Below are 22,129 nucleotides of genomic sequence, written 5' to 3' on the forward strand. Positions count from 1 at the left end.
ATCTAGTTCCCGGAGAGAAAATCCAGACTCTTGTGGTTATTTTCCCAATAGATTTAGGCACTGGGCGGTCATCCTGAGTATATGTGAAAATATTATTATTATTGTTCTATTTTGTTCCTATGGCTGCACCTGCAGCAAACAGAAGTTCCCAGGACAGGGGTTGAATCAGACCTGCATTTGCAACCTACAGTCCCACGGCTCAAGGCAACGAGCGATCCTTAACCCAGTGAGCGAAGCCAGGAATCAAACCTGTATCCTCATGGGGACGCGTCAGATCCCTAAACTGCTGAGCCACAACAGGAACTCATCTACGTAGAAACACTATTTCCAGTTGTCATTTTGTTAAATATGCTCCAGAGCACATTCTCATTTTTGAAAAGAATGCTATTTTTCACCCAGCACAGAAAAGGACATGGTGAAAAGGAAAAACCACAACCAACACAAAAACAAAGGTCCAACTTTCTACCCTTTGTATCTCAATCTTTCATCAAGTAGCTCCAAAGCTGCAGAAAACTCACTAACAAAAACAAATACACATGAGGAGTACAGTGGTAGACTTAATTCCGGTCTTGCAAATAATAATTATGTATCTACAGGCCGGCATCACAATCATCGCCCAGTTTTGGTGACTATGAAATGGGGCAGAGCTGGTGGGGGCTGGTGATTCTGGGGCCACCTGCATCATTTCAGCAAGGTACCCAAGGAAGAGAGCGCCTGTCTTTGTTGGCTATTATTACGGCAGGGTATGCTGTTTGGAGCTGTGACTACCATTTTATAAATACCAGGGGCAGGTCTGAGAGAGCACAGCTGAGAGCTTTAGGATGGCTCAGGGGCAAGAGGAAAAGCACTTTTGGGCCCCTGATCATGTCATTTAGCTGCCTAATGAACCTGACCCTGACCTTCCTGTTGCATCAGGTCGTAAATCCCTTTACTGTTGTGGTTCTCAAAGTGTGTTGCCAGACCAGCCATGGCGTCCCCTATGGAATTATTAGAAAGGAAAACTCTTGGGCTTCATCCCAGACCCACTGAAAAGGAAGTCTGAGAGTCGGTGCGGGGGTCTGGGTCTGAGTGCTCACGTGCCTCTGTTATCCCCAGTGTCTGGGAACCACTGGGACAAGCCCAGGAACTGTGTTCTCCATTACTTGCAGCTAAACATGTCTTAACTCCAACAGCCCCTGTGTTGTATTTGATGGGCTTTTTCTGGGAAACTCAATCAATTTGATGTTTTTGTTTTATTATATCGAAGTCATCTGAGAATTTCCAGTGTTGTGGATAGAAGGTCGGACAGATGAGAACATGTAGTATATCCTCTGAAAACGGTTTGGGGCCACTCAAGAGTTAAGGTACCTTTCTTTTCTTCCTTCCTCCCTCTCTTTCTCTCTCTCTCCCCCTTCCTTCCTTCCTTCCTTTTTTTTTTTTTTTTGGCCACGCCCACTGCACACCTAAGTTCCCTGGCCAGAGATCAAACCCGAGCTGCAGCAGTGACAACACCAGATCCTTAACCGCAAGGCCACCAGGGAGCTCCGGAGGTAAGTTTCTTGACGTATAAGACAAGTGGTAAAATCTGGGAGATTTCAGAATTCCTAGGTGAAAGACGAGGATTCTGAAATAAAAAGAAAACTTAGAAGGCACCGTTCAATGCAGAGGGACCAGCGCCCAGAAGAGAGCCGAACTTTCCCACATGCAGCGGGAAAGCCATGAGGAGCTCAGGGTTCAGGTGGATTCAAGGGAAACAGACGCAGCATGAAATCAAGGAGGTACCGGGGCAAGCAGGAAGGAGGTCCCCAGCTGCTGGGTGGGGTCCTCTGTCGCTGTGGGCTCAGGATGGGGACCAAGCTGGATGAGGCAAAGTATAACTGCAGCCTTTGCCAACTGTCAAAACCACACACAGAGACTTTCCTGCAGAGTTTTATCCTGCCGAGATCCCTGCCGAGCCAGGAATCGTCAACGCCCTGCTCGCTTAGCTGTATAAAGCAAAGAAGTGTGTGTGTGTGTGTGGGGGGGTGATGCGGAGAGTGGATTCGGCACATTTCTAAAGGAGCAAGTACCCCCCCCACCCCGTCTTCCCACTTGTGGGAAGTGGCAATGCCAAGTAAGTCAGATACCAGGACAGTTCAGTTAGATGCACAAAGCAAGGAATGGCCTGCTCACGCCAGCCCGCGGACCTGCCAAGTGGGATTTAACCTGAGACCTAGGGCTTCAGGAGGGCAGTGGGCCCGCAGGTCCCATGAAGATGCTAAAACACCAGGAGCCCACAGGAGCCAAGATGCCGCTTCCAAACTGACACCTGCTCTCCCCAAATCCACGCGGCGGGCGGGGCCTTCAGCCTTCACCTCGGGATACCCTGGAACCCAGCGTGCTCCTCCAAGGGCACAGGCTCGATTGCAGGGCACATTTCCAGCATCTTGGGAACTTTGAAACAACGTGTCTCCTTTGACCATCGACTTTTCTGGGTAAACACACTCGCCGATTCCTGCCCTCTGCGACCCCCCTGGAAGGACAGCCCTTTCATCACTGCAGGTTTCAGGGACATCAAGTGTTGCAGGTCATGCCTCCTGCTGGGGGCCTAACAGGAGCCTCAGAAGCATCCTCTGGGCACCGACGGGCAGACCGTCACCTCCAAGTTCCCAAACGCCACGCAGCACAGGCCGGTCTCACGATTTAAAAGCCATCATCTGAAAACAATCTTCCATGTTGCTGATTTTTTTGGTTCGAAAGAGATGACACCCATTTTTTGCATCGCTCTCATGTTGGGGGAGAGCGGATGCACAGAAAAATTGTCCCTAACAAGGAGGCACAGTCGTCCTTGAAAAAAAATCAATAGACATCATCTTCCTATCTTCTGCCTCCTGAACGGCACCTCTGGGCTCTGAGAACCCAACTGCCACCTGATGTGGGCCTGGCTCTATCCTTCCCAGGCCTGCACCCCGGGAGGCGGCCCCGCAGAGGGCACACGGGGCCACAGGTTCTGGGCTGTGCTTCTGCGTCTGACCCTGGGTCCGCTGCTCGGGGTCCCCGGGCCCTCAGGCAAGGCCATTGAGCTCCCTGGGCCTCAGGGTCCTCGTCTATAGATCGTGGTGGCCGGGCCCCCACTCCCGCCCCCCAGGCTGCTGGGAAGGGATGAGCGCGTGTACCACACAGGGAAGAGCATCGAACACACTGGCACGGAGCTCCGCCTGGTGACGTGAACACGGCACTCCTCTCTGTTTTCTTAACACCTCGACTTCTCTCACCTTCGAGCTTCGGCCGGTGTTGTCTGGTTTCCAGAACCCGCATGCTGAAGGAAGAGGCACCCGCGCTTCGAGAAGCCAGGTATCGACGTCACGACTCCCCGCAAGCAGAGGAGGGGCTGCAGGTGTCAAACTCATCATCCACACAGGAAAAAGCATCCTCTAGGCGGACTTCATTTCATAAATAATGTATTTTATTGTGTTGCATATGGCTATTAAGAAGAGCATGGTGAATACAGACTAAATACAACGCACGACTCTCGCTGTGAGTCTCCTCTCCAGCAGGGCCGTACTGGCCCGTATGTACAGCCAAGACAGTGGAAGACAGCAAAGGAAGTCCATGTCCTGTCATGTCCCAAGAGCCAGAAATATACTTCGCATCTCCATCTCCAGAAACCATACGTACCGAAAAAGAAAACACTGTTTAATAACTGTTAAAGTTTATATAGCAAAAAATATTTTAAATTTAAGGTAAGTCAGGCAAAATGTACAAAGACCCAATATACATTGTGAAGTTCTCACAAACGAAACATTTATACATTTTGGTTTCATTCTGTAAACTAAATTAAGAATGTAAATATTGCATATGCCTTTTTTTTTTTTTTTTTGAAATGTACAGGATAGAAGAAAATTGAGTCTATTACCAACTTTGTATTTCGCTTGTTTTAAAGTTGCAGGAGGACCACGACCCCTGGGGATGGAGGCAGGACCTCGCTGAGGAAGGGGAGCCACTTAAAGAGGAAGCGGCCCCGCCTTCCGCAGGGTCTGCATTCACACCCCAGCTACCCGGTTGGGGGCGGGGCGCCACCATCCCTCCCCCGTCTCCAAACTAAACCAAAACTTTAGGACAGCTTTATACATTTTAATAAAGTCTCTCTATATTACACGCTGAAAATGACCTTCAAACTAACATGGCATGGTCTATGCACTGTTGTGCTGTGTGATTCTAGAAAAGTCAAACTTTAAAAATGTCCCGGGGGGGGAAATCACTTTACATTCAACTTTGTCTTGCGATACAATCCCCTGTTCTAAAAGTTCACCACGGAAGGAGGAAGACGTTTGCATTGCGATTAAATAGATTTTTAAGACATTGAATTTTTTTTTTTTTGGTCTTCCTCTAGAAAAGCCTCATTTTATTAATGCATTCTTCTATAGTGATATATATCTATATATTTATCTATATTTTTCTCTCCAAAAAACAAAAAACCAAAAAGCCCAACTCATATCTCCAATGAATCTGTGTAATAATACCTCCGTAAGACTCTGAGAAGAGGCACTGGAGCCCCCCCACGTGTCAAGGGAGCAGAGATGGTGTGACATTCTGCTGGTCAAGGTCAGCAGTTTGCGGTGACACCTGCAATAATTACACAACACTGCTATTTTCAGAACACTGAAAACACATAAAACCAGGGTAGCCTTGTCGGGAATTTTTTTTTGACAAGTGACATGTACCGTGAGATTGTTTTTCTTCTTGTCTATGAATAACACAGGGGGCCAGGATGCCTCTTTGATCAGTTCCTTTCTTTTCCTTTCTTTTTTTTTTTTTGGTTGCTGTTGTCGTTCAGGGCAGCCTCACGGGCCAATACAATGGCGTCAGAGTAAAGAGGACCCAATGTGTTAAAAAAAAATCTGCCAAACCCTTGACCATCCTTGAGCCGCTCGCATGCCTGTGAGAATTTTTGGTTAGAGAAATGCAAGCTCAAAATTAAGGGTAGCAAAGACATTTGAGCTTGTCAATAGGATCAAAGGCTTTTGCAATCGGAAGTACCTACAGAAACATCTACCGAGAGAAGATGAAACAGGTCTGTTAAAGGTAAAAAGAGCTATTCACCCCTTCCCAGGCCCCGCCCCCTCCCCCGCCCCCCCAATACAGTTGATGATTTTCCAAAGAAGGTTGCTTCAGTTACATATAATAATTATTATTTATTCACCCATCTTCAAAGTCCCATCTCAAATTTCATCTCTGTTGAGCAACGTCAGTCCCACACTGGGCTCTGTCTGAGTAAACACGCAGGTACCGAGGCCGGGCTCCGACAAGCAGCAGCGCGCGAGGCCTGTCAGATAAGGCTGATGACCACACCAGAAACCCAGTCGGCAGAGGTACCCCGAGGTCCTGCCGGCCCCCACGCCGATCCGGCTTCAGGCTTCACCTGGCACTGAGGTAGGACTGTGGTAGTTTGGAGCAGATGCCAATAAATACCAGATTTTACCACTTTAATGCGAATCGGGAGAATTTCCTAGCATGCTGAGGGATAACTCTGCTTTGCCAGAATCCAAGTCAGAAGAAATGACGACACTGGCCGCAACCGAGAAGGCCAGTGAAAACACCCAATTTTCCTGTGAATCACTCCTTCCGCTAATTTTGTCGAAAAACAAAAGAAAGCACAACACAAACAGCACGAGGATGAATGCCCCCCACGGGAGCGTGGGAGAGAGGCAGGTGCTTCCACGGCTAATCGTCACAGATGCTTCCAAGCGCAGTAACTGCTCAGATCCAAAAGAAAACTGTAAGCAGCTTCGGATTTGAAAAAAAAAAAAAAAATGCTGAGTGTCTTATTTTAACATTTTTCTCTGATGCCGGACGTCCTGGCGATGAAGTCAGACGGATCTTCACTCTGAAAGAGGAAGGAAAGAAGTCAGTGCACACAGAGCATCTTAGGGGGAGACACGGCCCCTCTTAGCCTGGGCTTATGATCTGTGTCACTTTGGGTAGCAAACTGTATTCATTCTGTTTTCCAGGAACAAGTATGATGGGTAAACTCCCATTCCATTTCCTTGGAAGCAGAGCACCTCGGTGGACAGAGCTGGGAGGTCCATACAGTGAGGTTCCCACTTTCAATGTGAGAAAACCATTCAGGACTCTACCCTGGGAGAGTGGCTGTGGGACCAGGTGCCAGCCACTGGTCCATTCTTCATGTGGACAGAGCGGGGAGGAACCACTGCCTTCCCCACGGGGCTGCCGAGAGAGTGAAACACAACCCGGGCCACAGCGTGCTGCCAACTACACAGATGATGCAAATGAGCTTTATGGTAAGAAAGTGGGAGAAGTAACACGTCCACACTTCGGCCCTCAGAAAGCCCTTCCCATCAGATAAGCTACCCTTTTCCCAAAACCATCCCAGATTTCAAAAGCTCCTGTTACACACCCTCTTCCTGAGCCAACAGGTGCCCTGGTGCTGAGCTGGCAGGACCCTCACCAGCTCCAAAGGCTTCCCGCCTTCCCTGCTGAAAGCTCAAACTTCCTTCACTTTTTCCCAATTCCCAGTGTTTTCAGCACACTTTTACTGGATGTGTTCCTTCCTTCTTCAGGGGACACACCAACTGGAGAGAGTGACATTTCACAGTCCACTGCCTTTTTTCGTTGTTTTCTAAAGGCCTCTGGGCCTTTTCTTTCTTTCTTTTTTTTAACGAAAACGGCAAGTTGCTCATCACTCCTCGCCGTGGTAACTCCTGGGTCTCACAGGTGCCGGGTGGGTCACGCCCGTCAGGGACAAGGACAGTCTCTTCCTTTGCAGTTGCAGTTACTTAACCTGCAATCCTTCAAAATCACTTAGCATCTGACCCAGGCTCTCACCATATTCCTGGGTTTACTTTTTTGTGAATCTATTTTTTTTTTTTTTTCTGTTCTTGAGTTCAGGGGACTAATCCCGGCAAGAGAGAGATTGCCAGCGAGTCCCAGCGCGGAGCGTGAGCTCCTCCTTGGCAGCGCCCAAAACAAGAGCCTGTGTAGACACATGCTGCCAACATGCAACATAAATCCTGCATCTTTTCGTGACTTTTTTCAAAAGTTCCCAACCATGTGACGTTTTGAGACAGTGCCACTTTTAATATTTTTATTTATTTCTATTTAATGATTTTTATTTTTTTTCCATTAAGCAGGTTTACAGTGTTCTGTCCATTTTCTACTGTACAGCAAGGGGACTCAGTCCACTGCTATTATTTTTTAAAAGGCTTATCCTTTAAAAAGGTTAACAGGGTAAACTGCGAAGCAAGGCAAATTCAGTGGGGCGCGGGGCCCAAAGTTCCTCCAGAGGAAAGATGTGTCTCCAGCTACGGCATTCGTGATTGTGATTTTCGGTGCTAAGAGGCACCGGGGAGGCGCTAAATGTCAGCATCCCTTAGATGCAGGCATTTTGCTAAAATCCACCTGGACTTGAGGTGGATCCACTCTGAATAAATCTGCCTCTGGCCACTCGGGCCCTGACGGCCAGAAGAACCCCGTGGCCAGAGGTAGTCAAGGCCCTTGCTGGGGGAGGGGGCGTCCACTTACAGGAAGATTTCTATTCCGAGTTTATTTTTACCCTAACGATGAGCTAAGTGTGGCTGAATGGCCTCACGTTCGCTTTCACCTCCGAGACTCTGAACACAGCTAAGCGGGTTCTTTAACCCTCAAACTCAAACACACGGACGTGTCCAAGGGGGTTTAATTATTGCTGAAAAACTCACTTTCCTTTACCATCTGCAAATTCGTGGGGCCATGGACATTTTTTCCCGTGTTTAAGGGTGTTTTATTGCCATGAAAGAACTCCTATCGTTAGAACTTCATGGGCTCCAATCAAGTTGAAGGTGTAATTTGATTCTTTTCAAGTGCGACGCAGTCTTCCCAACCCGCACTGCCAAGCGTGAGCATCGTGAAAGCAAAGAGCCGCTAAGAGGCGAGGAACCATCCCTCCCTCCATGCCTTTATGCACACGGGGGCCTTCTGCCCCACAACGTCCCATTCTGCTCGGGTGCAGGGCCTCTGCGAGACACCCTGAGAACCAGGACACTTCCAGAGCCGAGTCCCATGCCAGCTGTTTCCCTGGCAGGGAAGGGAAGCGAAGCAACCCTTTCAAACGCATGCTGCATTCTGCAAACACCTGTGTTCTGACGGATGAGCAGCTGTGATGCCAGAGCCACAGCAGTGACAACGCCAGATCCTTAGCCCGCTGAGCCACCAGGGAGCTCCAACAATTTAGTTTATGATCTCTGTTAATTCAACTGGAGCTAAAGAACAAATGATTCATTTTAGGACCCTCCACAGTGAATGTCGTTAGCATGGGAGACTTTCTCTGAACTGAGGAGGTGTCGAGGCAACACAGAGAGGAAATAAGGCCAGAATCAGCGTTGCTTGTGAACGGCGAACACAACACACACACACCTGTTCTGATTCTGCTCCTAGAGATCGTGCCTCTAAAAATAATGTAAACGTACTGATACACAGTGATTTGTCATATAGTTACACCCTGTGCTATCCCATAGCTTAGACAATGCTTTATAGAGAAACCCGTTCCCAGAAGCACCCATCTCGACTTACTTGACTAAAGCAAAAATTGGGCACAAAGACTGGAGTTGTTCCACACGGCATCTCCTGCAGGCCAGCTCTCCCCACCTTCTTCTCCTCGCTCTTGCCACATGTGACAAATGAAGTGCATGTGACAGACGCAGTCCCTCGAGTCCGTCACCTGACTCTCTGGGGACCAGCACTCACTCTGCCCCTTTCTCTTCCATTTAAAAGAGCAAACAGCATGCAAAATGAGCACCAGTGCTGTCGGCAAAGGCCCCGCACCTCTAATTTGTTCTGTTTTACAAAAATAAAGAAAGAAGGAAAGGAAAAAAGAAAGGGAGGGAGGAAAAGAAAAAGAAAACAAACGAATCACTGAAGAACAGTGCCTTTGAGGCAAGTGGGAAACCTCCCTTGCCACGAAGGCACGGCTATCGGAAGGAGGACATGTCACACCGCCGCTGAGCTGGCCTCCAGGATTCCAAACACATTAGTGGAACATGCAGTGAGCCTCAGGTTGAAAAGGTTTAGAAATCAATGGGGTAAATTTGCTCTGGCAAATAAACTCAAGCAGCGTATTCCGGAGGTCCATTCTGACGCACAACTTCTTCACGATTGCTCATCAGGAGAATTTGGGTTTGGATGTAGACAGAGTCCCATGTGGGACTCATGGGGATCCAGGGGGGGGTCCACGTGGGCCCCACGTTGAGATCCCGTGGGCCCCCCTGGGGGAGTGTCTATATGGCTCAGGCAGGCCCCCCCCGGCCCCGGAGAAGGGAAGGGGCCGCCCCGCCTTTGGGAAGCAGTAGTGAAGGCAAAGGAGGGCAAACCCACACAGCAGGTGCCAATGACTTAATATGTTCAGGCCACTGTGAACGCGGAGCTCATGACAAAACGACACAGCACGCTTCCTACGGTTAAAATTTATACTCCAGCACCAACAACCAGAGATACAAGAAACAAACCCCTGGTGGGCCCAGACCCGTCCTTTGGGTCCACGGAGACTTTGCGCGTTAGACTCAGAACGACGGGAGAAAATAAACCCTTCAGTGACATGAGAAATTCCTAGAAAAGTAGACCTGATAATTCAGTATCTCCTTACTTGACTGAAAGCAAAAATACTCCTCGCGTATACCAAAGAAAAAAAAAAGGTAAGGTTGGGTGAGATAACAAACAAGCCAGGGATTCTAAGAAAAACGGTTAGTCTAACTCTTCAAGTGGAAGAAAATAACTTAAAAGGAAAACACAGAAGCACAGGCTCCTGAGGGCAAACGGGGCAGTGAGTGACTTTACCCACCCTGCCCGTGAAAGACTGAGAACCTCCTGAGATGAGCTCATCATGTCCACTGCCAATTAAAAGCATTTCGTCCTGGATGCCTGTGATTAAAGACATTGCCCAGCGTCAAGCTGCAACTTGATGTTAATGACACAACATGAAACAGGATGAGACAAGCAAGTCTGCACGGGAGGCGGGGGTTCATAAAAGGTCCCTTTCCTTCTTGAGCTCTTGTCTCATCCTTCACGGAAGACCTTGTCTTCATCACCAAAGAGCAGAGCGGTCAGAGTCCCAGACGACCGGCTCCCCCACCTCCAATCTCCCCCCACGGTCCTCGGTTCGCCCGCAGCGGCGGCGTGACCGTCGAAGAGCCCGCACCTACTTTCTGCTGTAACAAGGAAGCATTTGTTCGGTTTCGCTTTGTTGTTTGAAAGCCTGATGCATCATCCCGTCAGCTCCTCTCCCACAGCCCGAGTCTTCCGCTAGAGCTGCAGCGACCGACGTCGGGGGGCAGCATCAGGGATGGACTAGGCTTCAGCACAGACCCCGGGAGGCAGATTTCTCCTAAATTACGGCACGTGAGAGCATTTCTCGGTAAAAACCAGATGAGGGGGCCTGGGTGACGTGCCCCGTGCCTCGGAGCTGATCAGCAGGAAAGGACAGCCCTTCACATCTTCCAGAACTTTCTTCACCACGGCGCTGGGGCCATCACTGTCCACTTCTGCAGATAAAAGGCGGGAGGAGCTGCAGGCACGGAGAGGAGGCCTGGAACTCGCACTGGGGCCCTGGAGGTTAAACTTTTACGCGGTGCCATCCGCTGTTTATCAACTCCCCAGAGACACCAAACCCTGCAGACGGCGGATTCTGCTGGGAGCGTCCGCCTTCTCCTCTCGGTGGAGGAGCTGGATGGCGTGGGTCCTCAGACCCAGCACACGCCTGTTAGGGCCTTCAGGCAGCTTTGTTGAGTTAAGGTGAAATAAGGACCCACATTTCTCACAGGCAGAATATTGGAACACAGGAGTAGGACGGTCTGAGGCCCGGGAGAAAAGGAGACCTTTCCCCGTCCCCAAGGGAGTGGACTTTTAGGAGACAAACATAGCCAAGTCCAGCCAAATCCAGCCAAATAAAGTTTTATTGGGACACAGCCCTATTCCTGGCTGTTTGTCCCCTGAAGAGCAGGGCTGGGTGAGGGGGACAGACGCAGGTGCGCCCAGGACGCAGAAAGACAAGGAGGAGATGGAAAGCGGGCTGCACGCGTGAAAATGACATTTATTCCCAGGCGTGTGTTACCCTGGGGCTGGACACCCCCTTGGAACATCATCAGCAAGCTCGCGTGCTTCCGAGACGCAATGCCATCCACCTGGAGGCGGGTGCTATCCTGTTGCGGACCCGCCGAGGAGACGCAGGTCTTCCGATCATTCGTGCGGCCAGGGTTCCTTCCTTTTCCAGCGGACGGTGCACACGTAACACAAACGTACCCATGAAACTGAGTATTACGAGATAGATCCCACGGGACGGCTCCTTCAACTTCAACTGAAATACAGTTGTATTCATTAGAGCAGCAATTCAGAGTCGGAATCTTTCTCTTGGACCACTTGGGAATGTGACTCTGAGCCTTGTTTGTTGCCCTCTGAAACGGTATGAATATTTGGGCCAAGTGATACCACCTGTATTAAAACTGCAAATATCCTATGAACAGTATAATTCTTTCCTCAGATTTAACACATTTTTATATTTAAGAGTCTACACGGATAAAAAAATGTATTTATGTCAGCTCTAAAAACGTTTCCACTGCTTCGCTCTGAAGTTCTCACGTCTAATATTGCTGTTTTCCTCTACAGTTAAGGGACTACAGAATAACAATTTATTCAAAATATACCCATTCCCAAATATCCTATTGTTATGCATCATTTGAAATAAATCATTCCTTTGAATATTTAAATATTTGAGTTGCTGTTGGGTTCTTTTCATTTTATAATTTGATTCCTTTTTTTTGTTTTCATTATTGAAACTGAAAGACGTACTTTCTGGAAGTCTGAAATCATGCCAACTACAACTCACAGCCCTCGTAAAACATCACGGAATAGGAACCACACTTACGAGTACGGTTAAAAAGATATACCTGCAGGAATCTGAAATATAGTCTGGCGTTCACGTTTAATGATGACACAGTCATTGGGAAACGTATTAGAAGGAGGTGGCATGCAGTGCCTGTCTGTCATGACAGGAAGAAAAGAAAGAGGGGCACATTCTGAGCCACCACTACCACCAGGGACCTGAGCCGTCAGCTTCCCCTGCCCCGGGGGCCCTCTGACTGCGGGTGACCTCCCTCCCAAGGGTGACACCCCTAACCCGGGTGCCAGCTTCCTTCCTGGGGCTGGGGGGGAAGGATACTCCCTGTGCCAAGGGGCCCCGAGCCTTTGGGTCTGGATGGAGCACGTGCTGGAGGCTGAGGGCTGTGCTCTTCCTGCCGCACAGGCAGCCACCCATCCCCGCCCTCAGGGACAGTCCTGGGAGCTGAGGAGGGACGCAGGGCAATGGTCCCCACAGCTCAGGGACATGGGAGTGCGGACAGCCACTGGCAGCTGTGCCAGTGTGGGGGTCCCAGCCCGGCAGCCAGCACCCGCCAGACTGTCCCCTCTCACGGCAAGGGGAGCATCATTCTCCCGCCCGGATTCCTCACTGGACCGCGGGGAAACCACCCAAAGAGGATTTATGTGCAAAATTGACAAGGAAACAGCACCAACAAAGTGCACACGCACGCACGCACGCACGCAGACTGCTTCTTTGCACACAGAGAAGCACGTGCTGCCGGCGTGACCTGCACCTGCGGACCGAGCCCCGACTTCTTCACACACCTTTTCACGACGTGCGCGTGTCACCACGTGCTGCGCTGCAAACCGCAAAGCCCTAAGCCCGGGGGCCCTGCGCTGCCGGGAACCTCTGAGCACAGCTGCCGTCACGGCCTTGACTTCATTCAAAATTCCACTCGTGAATAACACCACCAAGGACCGCAACTTCAAGCAGCGAATAAACAAGCCCTGGCTGCACAAACACGAGGGCAAACAGCTCCCGGAAAAAGTGAATAAACTTGTTTTCATTGGACAGAGCAGAACAGAAGCCGAATTGTTCTGGGGCTAATTCTGGGCCATTTAAAGCTCACAGTTCTCAGGAGCCGCACAGAGCCGCACAGAGCGTGCCCAGGCCACGCGTGTGTCTGCATCCCCAGCACCAGGACACCCACGTCCCTCCCTTCTCACCCACCCTGCGATCCAATGCCGTCTGCTGGCCGAGCCCTGGCCCATGGGGCGGGCACAGGAGCCCTGATCTTTTGGGGTCACACACAGCAGTGCCCCAAAGTATAGAGGGACATTTTTTTTCTTTTTAGGGCGACACCCACGGCATAAGGAAAGGTCCTGGAGTCCTTCGGGAGTCTAATCAGAGCTGCAGCTGCTGGCCTACACGACAGCCTCAGCCACACCAGATGCTTAACCCACTGAGCGAGGCTACGGATGGAACCTGCATCCTCATGGATGCTCGGCAGGTTCTTAACCCACTGAGCCACAACGGGAACTCCTGGAGGGACATTTAAAATTCTCCAGTGAGAGTGATTTGCAGCCAAATGAAACACCACTGATTGAAATTTCAGAAATGAAAAGCGGAAAGGGCTAAGACCATCTTTATCAAGTTCATTTACTAACGAAATAACAGAAAGTAAGACAGTCCCAGCTGATGGCCGTGCCCTCCCAGGGCAGGGGGCCGGACAGGCACCAGGCTCTGGGCCCGAGTCTGCAGATGCCCTGGCTCAGCTTCACCTTCCACCTCCAGTCCTTGCAGGCAGCCAGGGGAGGGTACCCTGGTTCAGCCCAAACACCAAAATGTCTTTCTATCGCTCAAATCCTGAGTCTCAGCTGGGTCAGCCTGCAGAAGAGAACTTGGGCGGCCTTGGCAGCAGCGAACCGGGGACTAGACTTCAGCACAAGCCCATCTGCTGGGAGGGAACACAGCCCAGGGGCCCCTCCTTGAGGGTCCAGGGGCCTCCAGGGGTCAGACCCAGAGCAGGGAGGGGGGACGGCTGCTGCCTCCCGGTGGGGAGGGCTTCATGCAGGTGGATGCGGGGGGCACCCAGTCCTGCCCAGCCAGCGACCCACAGGGGACACCACTGAGACCCCCAGGATCACAAACGCATCTCACCCTTCGCGAGAAGGCACAGTGCGGGGACAAAAGAGCCCGCCCCCTAAAGACAGCTCCCCAAACCTCGGCAGGTTGGGGGAGGAGTAATTCGGTGTGAAGACAACACTTCTTATGTTAAAAGGAGGGTGGGCTCCGAGTGCGGGTCACTCGAACCCACGCCCAGCCTCTTCTCAAGATTCGAAGATGAACCGAAGAAGACGGGCTCCCTCATCACCCTTCTAGTAACCCCGAATCCCCATGAGGACCAAGTCCAGGCTGAGCAGGTGACAATGACGCCTGGCACTTCACGCACAGGCCGCCCCCAGGAGAGCATCTCGCAGACAGACGTTCCCCCCGCGCCTCCCCCCGACCCTTGTCACCCTCAGCAGCGTTACGATTTTGTGGCACTCGGTACAGAGGAGTTCGTATAAAATAACGTCTTTCTCCAGCCTCCTTCGGGGGCGGCTGGCCAGTTTACAATTTCTCCTTGTTTTGAACGGAACATGCATGAGGCGTAGGCTGCAAAGTGACCTCAACACTGAGTAACCAAGACACGGAGTCATCTGGCTCATACGTTACACATTTTGCACAGATATGACAAGACTACGTGTGAATCAAGTTATTGACGAGTCTATGCGAGCCATCTGCTTGCAGGGCGGGGTGGCAGACACGGTGGGGGGGTGGGGGGAGGCAGAGCCCCCAGCTGCGTGTCCCCTCCAAGGCCCTGTGTGCTAGTCACAAGCCTCCCAACACATACACACTGCCTCCCGCCACCTGTCACTTCCTGCAGCAATTCCTTACACACCAAACTCCCAGAAATGACATTACAGCCAGAGAAACCAAGAAACCCACAAGCATAAGCATGGTTCCTAAAATACACACTTGACCGTGAAACCGGAAATTTGACACGGACGGTCTGGAAGAGGGAAGAGCATCCCCGGTGGGAAGGAATCCCCGCTAATACCATCAAGTAAATCCTGCGGACGAGACCGCCGCTTTTCTCTTGTTCACATGGATGTGACCTTCTTTAAGAGACGTCGCTTCTACGTATTTCAGAAAAATTAAGTCAAATTAAGTCCATTTAACACATGTGTGTCTTCCTCGCAGACGGGCTGACGGGTGGGGAGGGGTTTTCACACACGATGCCCTGGCTTTTCTGGATTCTTAGACCCTTAGCTCCAACCTCACCGCCACGGCGCTTCCCTGTTGAGACTCAGTCTCCCTAAAATACATAGAGTGATGATGCTTTTCTATCGGGTCTCTTAGCTTCCAGATCAGCAGAAGAAGGAAATCACTTCGCTGCACTAGAGTCAATTACTGACTCTGGCACTCCTCACGAGAAAGCCCTGGGAGGGCGAGGTGGCACGACTGACCCAGTTTTTCAAAGGCAGGTGCTATGGTATGGAGAGGACAGAAGCAGTCAGCAGCAAGCCGACCCGCGCAAAGCTCCCCACGGCCCGGCAGAGGGTCCCCCACAAGGCCCACCGCTAGCCCCCTTCCCCCTTGGGTGGTCCCTTTAAAAAAGAAGGGAAGCAGCAAGAACCTTCCCTCCAAGGAGGTTCTGGGCGTGAAACACCATCTGGACACGTTTTTCAAATTGCAAAAGGTGCTTTACCATTGAGTCGGTGTGCTGAGAACGTAACTACGATGAGCACGTGTGCTCTGACGCCGCTGCCTTTGCTATGACAATGTCCTACTGCTGTCCCCACCTCAGTGACATCTCGGCACTGCCACCCCCCCCCCCAAGGAAGCTTGTAAGTCTCTTCACTGCTTCTACATTATTTTTGAGACAGTCAAGAGCTGACATATATCTCACGAAGTAAAAAAAGACACTATGGCAAAATCACATGAAATATTTCAACACTGCATGTGATGCTCCAAAGAAACGGTCTTTTTCTTCTCTTAAATACGAACACAGTCTGCAGCACGGCTGAGCAGGCTCAACGCACCATGGGCTACCGTTCATTCCTCCATCACTCACCACCGCCCTCCAGTCAACAACGCGGGTCTCCTGTTTCCAGAATACGCCAGCAACCTCCTGCCCCAGGACCTTTGCATGGCCAGCCAGCCATTCCTTTGTCCACGCGGGTTCTCCCCTAAACATCTACAGGACTTGTCGCCTCTCTCTCCCGGCTTTATCTTTGGAGCACTTGTTCCCACTGCCTCATGCTCTGACACATGTCAACATTACAGCTACTTCCTAGGTTTCAAGATTCAGTCCTTTTCTTGTTGGTTGGTTGGTTGGTTTTTTGTTTATTTGACATGCGCGTGGTTTTTTTGTTTGGGGTTTTTTTTTTTTTTTTTAGCTTGGAAGCCAAACCTCTCTCTCTTTCTAGCTTGTACTTTAATATTTCTCAAAAGGGTGAAAGAGGTTTAAAGTGTGCACATGTCACAGCTGGCCTGTTTCTACAATGAACACACAGGAAAAAAAGTGACCGATATGTTACATGTGAAAGCTGAGCCTGAACATTTTCTGCCTCTGTCCCTCGTGCCTCACAGCCCACCGCCTGCGGTCCTCCTTTAGGGAAAGTTCTTGGCATTTGTTTGTTTCCTCTGGTGGGGGGAATAAAAAACAGATAAAAAAACGCACTTTTGAAAAAGGCTCGGGGCCGCCTAGCATGTAGTAACAGGTGTATCTTAAGAAAACAGAGCCCTCCTTGGAGATGGTTAGGATGCCTGAAAATGAAGCCTACACTAGAAACACAACTGTGGCTCATTTATGAGAAAAATATAAACTAAAATCGAAACGTCCACTTTTCCCGGACGGCACCAGAGTTGTCTCACGTGTGCACCGACCAATGTGGAGGCAGAGGTCAGAGAGCAGGGCTGGGTGCCCAGAAAGCTTCTGGTTGGCAGATGACGGGGCGCATCCTTCCTCAGCAACAGGTGCGGTGCCCGAGGAAGACCAAGGTGCTGGAACAGGGGACCACTAACCTGGCAAGGTGACATTTCTGGAATGCAACAGAGGAGATAAACATAGGACCCCAAGAAATGCTGAGAGTCATGAGGCGAGGCTGCAGAGAGCCCCAGCAAAAGCAAGCCTGCGGTTTCTCAGAGAAGAAAATGACATGGAAATTCCACCTCATCAGGTGTGCCCCAACCGTGTGTGTGTGTGTGTGTGTGTGTGTGTGTGTGTGTGTGTGTGTGTGTGTGTGTGTGTGTGTGTGTGTGTGTTGGATGGGGAACCAGGATTTTCCACAAGGGCACCTGTGGTTCCGGTAGGGACAGCCCATCCTGAATTCAAAAATGAATTCTGAGCAGCACAGACTCCAGCACTGCAAAGATGCATGGTTATCACCCAGAGTTATTCTAGGAACTGAATTAAATGCTCCATGCCTGGGAAACTTGGGTATTTTCCTGCAGTGCTTATTTCATTTGGAACCAGAACAACAAATAAATCAGCATGACCCACAAGCTAAACTGCCAATAACAATAACAAGTAAAAGGGAAGAATTAAGGTCAGTCTTTCCAATTGTGATGTGACCCTCTTACCAAAATGGCATTCTATCTGGAAGCTACTTAAATGTTCCATTGAAGATAAAACGTTCGTTCAAAAAATGTGTCAAGAGAAATTAAATTGAAAGAATGTCTCAAATTCACTAATGTTTATATACTTGTAGTTTATTAATATTTTGTATCGATTATTTCCACAGCGTTCATTACCGAAGTTTTAAGTTTTTGTTTACTCAACCAGTTAAAGGGAGTTCTCTGAAACTTAACTGCAATAAACATAAACTCCTGGTTTTATTTTATTTATTTATTTATTTATTTGTCTTTTCTAGGGCCGCACCTGTGGCATGTGGAGGTTCCCAGGCTAGAGGTCCAATCGGAGCCTACACCACAGCCACAGCAACACGGGATCCTTAATCCACTGAGCAAGGCTAGGGATCGAACCCACACCCTCATGGTTCCTAGTCAAATTCGTTAACCACTGAGCCACAGCAGCAACTCCAACTCCCGGTTTTATAATCTAAAGAAAGAGGAAATCTGGCTCTTGCAGTTTTGCAAACAATGCATTTCGTGTAAGCACACCTAAAGATGTTCAGTTACTAAACGTCTACTTGGCGAAGCAACGCCCTTAGTAGGAGTTTCCCCAAACTTATCTGCTACTTTAACGGGAAGAGCTCAGGAGAACTTTATAGATTTGTGCTCTCTTTCATATGCATAATATGAAAAGTGTTACTTTTAGGTCACTTTTATGCTGGAAAACAATTTTTAAAATTCCGACTTCATATAAAGAGTAAAACAGAAGCATGACAACAGCACAAATCACGTTAGTGATTTATTGTTTAACAAATACATCCAGGCTGCGGTGTGAGAAACCCACCAGCAGACTCTCCCTTCCTGGAAACTCGGCAGTTCTGGAGCTCTGGGGTCACCCTCCATCACTGACCTTCATGCAAAATCAAGCTGCACGACACCCTGCACCCCGTGCCCTGTGTGATCCTGCTTATTGCCTGCAGTTTCTAAAGCGCTATTTGCATAGTTTTTAAATTCAGGAAGAACATTCTGCCCTCTTTCCTAAACGTCTCCCCCACCTCACAATTCCCCCCACCCATCCAGCTCCCCATCCATCCATCCCCCATGTACCCCCATCCATCTATCCATCCACCGCCCATCCATCCATCCATCCATCCATCCATCCCCCCACCCATCCATCCACCCACTACTGGCTCCAGAAGCCCTGGAGGAGGAAAGAAGCAGGAGACCCACATGGGGCACTGGGCCTGGCCCGGCAGAGAAGGCGTGTGTCACTCATGTGATGCGTTGAAGTGGGGGCTTCTCCGACAGACCCGGGGATCTGCAGGTGGCAGGTGCTCGCTGACCTCAGTCTCGACTTTCCCAGGCTTCCCACCACCAGCCCGAGGCCAGGCACCAGTGCTCTGGCCCTCGGTCCGCCATGGAAGGCAAGTTTCCACAGAGGGATCCAGACCTCATCTGGGGAAAGACTGCTGGGTTTATGGACCAAGATGCCCTACACAGCACAACGGAGTGTTAATGCCTGCCGGCTTTTCCACGCAGCCGGGTAAGTGCTCCTTCCACAGCCAAAAAATACCCTAAGCCAGGGTTCTCGGCCCTCCGCTTTCCTCTCAACTTGAGAAGCAGTGGCATCGCCCAGTTTAGCCCTGACAGGAGGCAGCATGGGCGCCGTGTGTACCCTGGGCTGCTGGTGGACCGCGATGCTGGCTGGATCAGGGATGCGCACGGCTGGTAGTGGCAGGCGCGTGGCCCCGAGGCTGCCATCTGCTAGGAAGGCAGGACTCTCTCCCCGGATGCCGGAGAGACTGACAGCTCATGTAAACACACAGCTCTGAATCGCTCCCAAGAGCACGGGGCCGCAGAGTCCCAACCGTGCGTGTGTAGCTTGTCAACTGTAACGTGTGTTTACATCTTCCTGATGCCTTTTGAAGCAGGATTCTAGTGCCACCTCGGAAAGGTGGCACCTTCTGAAAAACCACTTCTCATCACAGAACAATGAAGTAACTTTGTTTCACAGGGAAAAAAAAAAAAAAAAAAAAAAAAGCCCAAACAACCAGAAGGGCACTGGTGAAAGAACAAGAGCAGCTCCCAGCAGCCACTGATCAGTGAGTTATGGCCAGTGGGGCAAATTCTAAAATGGTTCGTTTTCAAATAAGCTCATCGTTAAATAGGATGATGACTCATTTCTTAGGAACCTGCAAATGGTTGAGAGGAGTATGTGCTATTTCACTGACAGAAGAACTGCAAGGCAGCACCCTCCGGCCGCACCTGCAAACACACACTGACGCATTAGATGCTGGAGGCTGACTCACCTCCAAAGAAAAAGGATTTCCATTTTCCCCGATCCTAGAGGCCTATGCGAATTATTCCAAGAATTTTCTTTCCTCTTTTTTTTTTTCTTTTTAACAAGTAAGCACATGATCTCAAACGTTTGCCAAGCCTTCGCTCTTCCATCGCATCCATCACCACAGCCCCCATGGGCGCCAGCAGCCTGTTTTTCTGACTTCCAACATGCTTTCTCGTTTCGGCGTCTGCAGGCCCCCGCTTCCGTCCACCAGCACACACCTCTGAGCCTCGGCACGAAGCCATTTCCTGAGACGCTCCGGAATGGGAAGAGCACAGCACTTCCACACTGAGTAAATCATTCCAGCCGGAACAGGCCGCATCGAGGGACCCAGTGATCCGTCAGAGCACAAAGGCTGCAGAGACAGAGCACGCCCTGTTCCTTCTTGATAATATTTACAAACATCTCCACCAACGAATTAAACCAGTGACCTTGGAAAAGACGCCCAACCTCCCCGGGCCTCTGTTTTCACAACCTTCCAACCAGTTACACGCAGCCCTGGTGTCCAGCTTCTCTCCCTCACAACGACCTTGCATTTTTTTTTTCCTGATTGTCATCACACCATGTGGAGAGAGAGTTCAAGTTTTCATGTTGGAGGGGCGACTCTTGTCACCTGTAATATACGGTTTCCTTTATCCAAACAGAGGTAGCGGGGAGGGGGGGGGAGGTGGGGGGAGCGAAGTGCTCCCCTCGGCGGGTCCCTCGAGGTCCAGGAAGCCAGCCTGGGAGCCCTCAGGACAGACAACCAACCAACACGTTGGGTCTCCTCCCAAACTCGTCAACACCACCAGCGCCCTGAAGACAGGATGGAAACCTGAGCTCTTCCGCCCAGCAGCTCTGGAAACCAGTTCGAACGACGAGGCAGCTTTGGTGGACGGTCCAGGCTTTCTACAGAGCCGTCCCCACCCCAGTCTGCACAAATAATGGGTGGAAGGAAAAAGAGAAATGAAGTCACTGCCACCAAAAGAAATAAAACCCCAGCTGCGAACCTCAGAGTTGCCTGAGGCGGACCTACAGTCAGACCCCAAGGTCCGGACTTTCACAGGAGCTCCCAAAACAGACAGAGAGTAGGGCTTAGAGCAAAAAGGGTCAAAGGTAAAAGAACACTGACCAGGGTCAGGTGGTTAAATAGCCTCTTTGTGTGGTTCAAGCCACCTCTACCCTTTGTGGCTCAGGGATTCCCAGGCAAGTCACTGAAACTCCAAGCTGAGGGTTCCTTATCCCAAAACTGGGGGCCCAGGCAGCCATGCCTCTGCTGCAGGGTTTTGGGGTGTTTTGTGATCCTCTACGTATGAAAACATCTTAACGGTATAAAATGAAGAAAAACACCTTTTGAATGTTGAACGCTTTTTGTGATCGAAAGGGGAGGGGGGTCGCAATTCATTATCTTTCGCTATTAAGCAGAATAATGGCTCTGTTTTCATCATCTCCAACTTTAGTCCTGCCCTTTCAAAATCATTCCCTGTCTGCCAAGTTTGCAGGCAGGTAGTTTACTTACAATGTGGAGTCAAAAGGTGGACAGATTTAAGTGACTCCTTGTGCTTAAACTTGCACAAAGTCCTATGTCACATTCATAAATATTGAAGATTATGCATTGATTCTATACAAAAGTATGTTATTCTGAAGACAGGCATATGAGTTTTAAGGTAACTACTGAAATCGCTAATATAAGGAACACTATCATCGCACTTATTTTTTCACGTTGAAAAAACTGGAATTTAATACGACCACATAAATCACTCAGGTATTTGTACCAATAGCATATGGACAGATTAAAGTAACAGTTAAACCAAGTTACGCTTAAGGTTATAAAGTGTTAACATGGTTGGAAAACACATTTTTATCCAATATTGGAGCCTGGCTTTAATTACGAAAAAAACCCACATAAAGCCTCTTGAAGCTTTTGGCTGGATGAGATGTTACAGAGCTACACGTGTAAACGCATACATGCATCACCCCAAATAGTATTTATTCATTTCTGGGGAATGTAACACCCTTTAAAATTGATACCACAAAGCCTCGTATTAACGAAATGCTATATGCATGTCCTCATTCTCCTTTAAGGTATAATTATGGAGCACACAATTTGACCAAATATTCCAATTTTCAGTAAAAGCGCCAGAAGCAAAGAATAGTTTCTAAACCTCGTCTTTGGGCATCGATTTGACAAACAGCATAAGAAAGTGATGGAAGGCACGTTTCGCCTGATTAACTTTTTACAAAGTCTGTGGACAGGTAAAAGCGACTTTAGACAAACTTCAACTTTCAGTCCCATCAAAAAGAATCAGAACCGCTAACCTGACTACTCTATCATTTGTAAACATGCAGCCTCTGACTTTTTTTTGTTTTTTGTCTTTTTAGGG

General features: G+C 49.6%; 1 protein-coding gene across 1 annotated transcript in view; it reads right to left on the reverse strand.

Annotated features, from left to right (window-relative positions):
• Window positions 1–3,402: 3,402 nt before the first annotated feature.
• IRS2 (insulin receptor substrate 2) overlaps window positions 3,403–22,129 on the reverse strand; it is a 28,985-nt gene continuing 10,258 nt past the window's right edge. Inside the window, exon 2 of the mRNA XM_021065907.2 lies at window positions 3,403–5,845. Within this exon, the coding sequence (XP_020921566.2) occupies window positions 5,841–5,845 (5 nt within the window). The 3' untranslated portion in view covers window positions 3,403–5,840. The remainder of the gene's footprint in view (window positions 5,846–22,129) is intronic.

Source organism: Sus scrofa, chromosome 11 (assembly GCF_054392235.1).
Source record: "Sus scrofa isolate SSC_HxYL_T2T_F1_AM1 chromosome 11, Sscrofa_HxYL_maternal_Yorkshire_Landrace_v2.0, whole genome shotgun sequence".
NCBI lineage: Eukaryota > Metazoa > Chordata > Mammalia > Artiodactyla > Suidae > Sus > Sus scrofa.